This window comes from Notechis scutatus, chromosome 5 (genome assembly GCF_049901735.1).
Source record: "Notechis scutatus isolate UNSWTSFEM ecotype Mainland chromosome 5, rNotScu1.2, whole genome shotgun sequence".
NCBI lineage: Eukaryota > Metazoa > Chordata > Lepidosauria > Squamata > Elapidae > Notechis > Notechis scutatus.
In genome coordinates this window covers 71,418,771-71,424,946 of record NC_142013.1, presented here as the reverse complement: position 1 = coordinate 71,424,946, position 6,176 = coordinate 71,418,771, and the positions used below count along the sequence as shown (strand labels likewise).

The 6,176-nt window shown below is 31.3% G+C and overlaps 1 protein-coding gene across 14 annotated transcripts in view; it reads right to left on the bottom strand.

The window, feature by feature from the left end:
* Positions 1-163: 163 nt before the first annotated feature.
* The window catches only part of AP1S2 (adaptor related protein complex 1 subunit sigma 2), a 36,327-nt gene continuing 30,314 nt past the window's right edge, over positions 164-6,176 (bottom strand). For 6 of the 14 annotated variants that reach the window (XM_087966995.1, XM_087966992.1, XM_087966993.1 and 3 more), the window contains one exon: positions 164-2,292. Coding sequence is in view for 8 of the 14 variants with exons in the window: in XM_087966992.1 (XP_087823118.1) it covers positions 2,245-2,292 (48 nt within the window). In the remaining 6 variants the exon portion in view is untranslated. Of the gene's footprint in view, positions 2,293-3,919; positions 5,105-6,176 lie in introns of those variants that run through there. The other 8 variants (XM_087967002.1, XM_087966998.1, XM_087966997.1 and 5 more) reach the window with 2 other exon arrangements.

Below are 6,176 nucleotides of genomic sequence, written 5' to 3'. Positions count from 1 at the left end.
CTTTTTGTTAAGGAAGCAGATATTCAATTTGCCTCAGATTTAGTAACTCCACCTATAGTAAAACTACTGCTTTACAAAGCAACTAGAATTTCATATATTGCAACATTTTTTCTTAAGTATACTTCCATCTATCATAGGACTATAAAACTAGAAAATCAGAATGTGGTATTATAAGACTTAACAAATTTTATTATAAGACATAGATTTTGCGAATTGCACCTTTTTTCTTGATTGCCTCATTCCTCTGCATTTAAATCCTTTATCAGTTAAGCTGCTGCATTATCTCATGAAATGACCTGTAGCTCACAGAAATTTATAATAAAATTTCAAAAGATGCTACAAGTCATATGTTTGGCTACCATAGAGTAACATGGGTCTCAGTTGGCAAATTTGTCTTTCAGTTTTCAGTAACTGGTATCAGTAAGTTTAACATTGCTTTATTTCCAAATATATAAAGCTGTATCATACACATAGAGTCCATTATAGTTGCAAATGACTACAGATTAATTCCATGCACTGGTAAAACAGAAATGAGCAGATGTTGAGCAGCCCCATTACTTTTTAAAGAAATAGCCTGTTATTGCTACAATGATTTACATAACATTTCAATAACTTACCTTTAAAAGAAGGCAATATTGGTATCTTGGGCTATTTAGTAGTCTGCTTACACAAATATTCCATGAATTTTTTTAATACACAGGCAGTGATGGAGTAAAAATGGACATTTATTACAACTAAACCAGTGTACACGGCTTATCTTACATCACAACACTTTTTAAACAAACACACAAGGTAACAGTGCAGACCTTAAACATGGTTTTAATGCACAAAAATTGTTTTTGACATTTTAAAATGTCAAGTAATTCCACTCTATTTCAATCTCTCACATAGCAAATGGACCATTCTAATGCCATGTGAACTTCATTCTTCCAGTGCCCATTAAGTTAAATATAGGGCTCCAGTGTATGTATTTCATGTAATCTTTACTAATTCCATAACGCTTCTATTGGACTCAGCATAATAATCTTTCTGATGTAGCATTATATTAATGCATTACAGTATTTCAGAATATCAATTATAGAAAATTGATCCACCAGAAGGCAATTTAGTAGTTACCTATGAGAAAGTATACACACACAAATATATGTAAAGCAATTTTTCCAGAAATAAAATGCTCTGAGTGAAGTTTGCTTCAAACGAATTACAGATATTTAGCAAAATGCACATGAGGATAAACAAAATATGGCTTTGTAATATCCATGCAGTCTGATCCTATGCATATTTAGAAGTTCTATTTTATTTTGATATGTACTACACTATAAAAATGTGCATATGGCAGCCAAAACTGAACAAGCTGAGCAAAGGCATGGTGTAAGGTTTGCATCTCTGCTTGTATTCACAATGCACTATGATTAAATCTAGAATCTAATATGGAATAACATTAATGGGCAGCTACAATTAGTAACATAGCTGTTCAGATTGACTTCAAACACACAACAGATAATACTGGTAACAAGTAGATATTTTCTAACAGTTCTTTTTTTGTCAAGTGTATTTCAATACTGAATTTATCCTTTTGAAAAGACAATTTCAATACTTAGGATTATAAAAACTGACACACTTTATATAACTTCAATTTATATTCCCTTTGCAAAATATTAATTCAAGTTGGAATTTCATTCCAAGGAGTTTTTACAATGCTTATAACTGACTTTTTAGAAATGAATGTCATGACATCTTACAATAGTTTGATTTGGAAATCTTGATATAATTCTTTGGTATAAATAAAACAGCTGTAAATACTTGTTTAATCTTATGTGACAACTTAAAATGACTTAATAAAAGTCTTTGGCTATATACAAAGCCAAGTCCCTTTGTTAACACATTTCACATTACCACATGTAATAGTTTTCAGCATATAACACAAACTACAGTATTGGATACATTGTTTTGGCAAAATGATTCACAAAAATAATTATTGAAATTGTCATCTATGAGTCAATATTTTAAAACTAAGATGGCTTAAATTGCTGTAAAACCCCTTCCCCAATTTTAAAAGGTTTAAAAATTTTGCTCCCTTTTTAACTTTATAATAAATAGATTTTTTCTCATAGACCTGAATATAAGTAGCTTAGCAGAACAATAATACTGACAAATAGCATCATAACACCATTAGCTAACATTACATGGAGGCAGTGAAGATTTACATTTATATGGGACACTGTAAAGACACCAGAAAAGATTTTAAGTCAGTCCAATCTCTTCAAGAACACTACGAGGGGTCTCTGCTTCCTGTGGAGAAAAAAATAGAGAATTAACAGGGTTTTGTTTTGTTTTTTGCTTCTACCAAGCTAGGTATATCATATTAAGAAGTATATGAATTTCAGGGAGTTACATCTCACCTTTTTGTAATAAACTGTATTTGACACACTTCCCACTTCCTGCAATTCTTTCCTCCTTTCAACTGAGTAGACTGGAAACAGTTTCTATTATGTGAAATGCTTTGATAAAGGAGAGAAGGCAACCTACACACAGGCTCTAGCCATTTTGATAAGTGTGATCTGATTAAAGAATTCAACCAAAGTAGCAGTGTTTGAGATAAAAACTGTAGATATTTAATGAATATGGATAAAATCTTTAGAAAATAACTAAAGGCCAATTAAAATGTTATTTCTGCTAGTGAAGTTAATTAATGTTTTAAATGTTCAATTTCAAATAAAATGTTAAAGCAAGTTCTATTTTCCTTATAATATACCAATGTACTCAAAGAACAGCCAGTAATTTTTGTATAAAAACACTTACTTTAGCATCCTAAAAAGGGTATAGCCAAAAAGAAAGAAAATCAGAATTTTAGCAATATTTCCATATAAACGTAACAAGTATGCAAGAACATGAGAGCCCGTTTGGTCTAGTAGTTAAGACACCAGGCTAGAAACACCATGAGTTCAAGTCCTGCTTTAGCCATGAAAGCCATCAGAATCACTTTGGGTCAGTCACTCTCTCTTAGTTCAACTCATGTCATAGTTGTTGTGGGGAAAATATGAAATGGAGGTGTGTTGGATATGTTTGCCACCTTGAATTATTTACAAAATAGTAAAGGCGGGATATAAATAAAAAAAATAATCAAAATTCTGAATTCCCAAAAGGAAGGCACTATTGTAACAACTCTGAATTGTGTTAGTAACTAGCACTTGCTCTATTTAGATATTATTCTGTACTGACATATATAAATTTGATATAGAGAATTGGGTTTTATCATAATTCTGTTATGAAAAAAAAAGTTTTTATTAGATTCATCATTCTGAAGGTTCATCATTCAGCAGATTTACTACCAGGGAATGCACCCTCTTTCATTATGCAAACTTCCAAAAACAAGATTGGCTTAGAGGATGGACAGATTCCCACAAAGGTTACCTTTCAAGGTCACCACTTGATCCTGGCAATTTCTCATGAAAGTTAGAGCTGTAATCCAATAAATACAGCTGGATTTCACCTGCATTAATAGAGCTCTTTATGTGAAGTGTAAATTAAATTGAATCTTTATTACGGTCATAGGCCAGCATAACATAACAAAGATACACTACTTTTATCTAACAAGAACCTGCATACCCTTATTACTGTATGCATTTTTGTATCATGGTAGTCTTTTTAAAAATTTGTGTTTTACACTTTTAATAATGTACTATGAGCAATGATACAGCATACCCTCAACAAGTCTGAATCTCAAATATTACTTGGGGAAAGTAGCTTCCAAGGGGTGTAAAATAGCTCTTTGGGAATGTGCAACTTTTTAGAAATAGCTGAATTTAATCTTTTATCAGAAGGGTTTCATATGTCTGCAAATCAGAATTAAGGTAAATTCCACAATTATGAATTATTTCACAGCAAAAAAATGGAAGGGAAAAAAGCCAGTCACATGAGAAGTGCATGCAATAGTTTATTACAGTCATGCGCAAAAAAATCCACAGTAATTTACAAGCATGCAGCTACATAAAGGTACAACAATACTGCACCACTATCAGCACTCCATTTGCAGCAGTTTGAAGAGCCAGACATTAAAAGAATGCAAAGCAGCATTTACCATGTACGTTCACAGAAGCAATACCATATACATTCAGAGAGGGAGAGAGAGATCTGCAATATAAACGCTTCTTGCATGCCTCCCAGATGTAATGGGAAGTAATGTTAATCCTGTGCTTGAAATGACGACTGTCTCTAATATGCTGTATCTATACTTAATTATATGCAGAAACCATTTTCTTTTTTAACTACCATTTTGAAAGTCTAACTTTGTAACAACAGTCATGTCTCTCTTTTTATTATGACTTTTTGTTTTAGAATAAAATCAGGAGGGTTTGGTAGTGGCTTCTGTACATTTATGAACATTTTTATTGCTATTGTAACATTAGGTTCAGCTCCATACATGCATTGAAGATATCCATATAAATCTACTCTAAAATATTGAAATTAATGAAAGACTACATGCAGAAGAAATACCTTATGCACACTTTAGAGAATGCAAGATCAATGTGCTTATTTTTTAAACTTATTTAGCAGTGAAACAAATCTGTTTAATATACATATATCACAATTTGGGGCCTTCAGGGTTGTTTTTCATGATACGTTTAGAAGGCGCTATTTAGAAAACATTTTGTTTAGTGGGATAAAGTGTATAAGTTAATATCAGTGGATTTCTATGTGATAGCTACATAAATTAGATTTATATACATTTTGACAGACTACCATACCATGGGGTTGAATATTTAAATGATATAGTGAGGCTAAGCAAAGTATTTGAAGCTAAAGTTTTACATGCTATGTCAAGTACTAATGAGATAGATTTAAATATTTTAACATGAACATTACAGCATGCTGACAAAACATATGAAGAAAAACAAACACTGCAAATGGAAGGACAAGGAAAAATACAAACAGCAAAAACAAAACACACAATTGTGATATACACTAGCTTGTTCAGGATGATTGGATTCACCAAGCTGAGGAAAAGCGTTCTGCCATGAGAAAATCAGTTCTAGCGCCTCTCTGTGTGCATGATGAATGAAGTCATTTAGTATACTGGGACATTAAAGTATTCATGACGTGGCTATAAAAGAAATGTATATTTTTTATAAACAGCACAAAAATTAGCATGCATATAATAAAACAAATGGATTTATATTACTTCTATTCTTCCCTATTCTGATGTTTTACAATTATGTAATAATGATGATAGAGGTTTAAGAAAATATATTTTATTGTACCGGATGATTTAACAAAATATATTTAATATCCTGCGTGGTTTGCTTTAAACTAAGTTTGTGATGATTGATATGTACACTGTTACTGCCAGACACCCATTATTTTTTGCCCAGCAGTATGTTTAATTACAGAAAATAGAATGTATATTCAATTTGCATGTTGAACAAGCTATTTGAAAGATGTTTCTGATGTTGTATCAAATAATATTCAATTGTATCATTACTGAATTTTATGGCAATGTATGTAAACTACAATGAATTTATGTTCAAATTTTATTCTTCTTCAATGATGCAATCATAAATCATGTCTTTAAGGGCTGCAATCATAACAATAAACTCATTCTTTTTAAGCTGTTTTAAAACTATCTGTATTAACATTCCAGGCCAACTAGCTGTTAATCCAATTACCCAGGGATGGAGAACTGGCATCATTAATTTCCTACATTTTTTCGTGCTTATCTTAAGAGCAAAAATAATATACCATTCATAAAGCTAGTTCTATAAACAACTATAGAGACTATAGTTTTTCTGTATATAAGAATGTGCAGGCTTTCAAACATAATAATCAATGAATAATGGTAACTGTGAATATTTCTATAAGTCTATCTCAGAAATATAGGTTTCCCTGAAAATAATGAAATGGAAAGTATTCCTAAAACAGATACCCTAAGATTAATTCATTTAATGAAGAATATTTTATAAATTTCCATGTTAACTTGGCAAATTGTAAAAGTACATTTTCCCAGACATCGTATGAACATATTCAGTTATCTTTGTCTTCCCAAACACATTGTGATTAATATAACCAAACTCATAAAATTAAATACTCTCCACATCCCTAATTTGCATATGTGCAGTCTTCTCCACATTCTTTCAATGCTTATAAACTGGTATGCTAGGATTACATTTTTTCCTGCA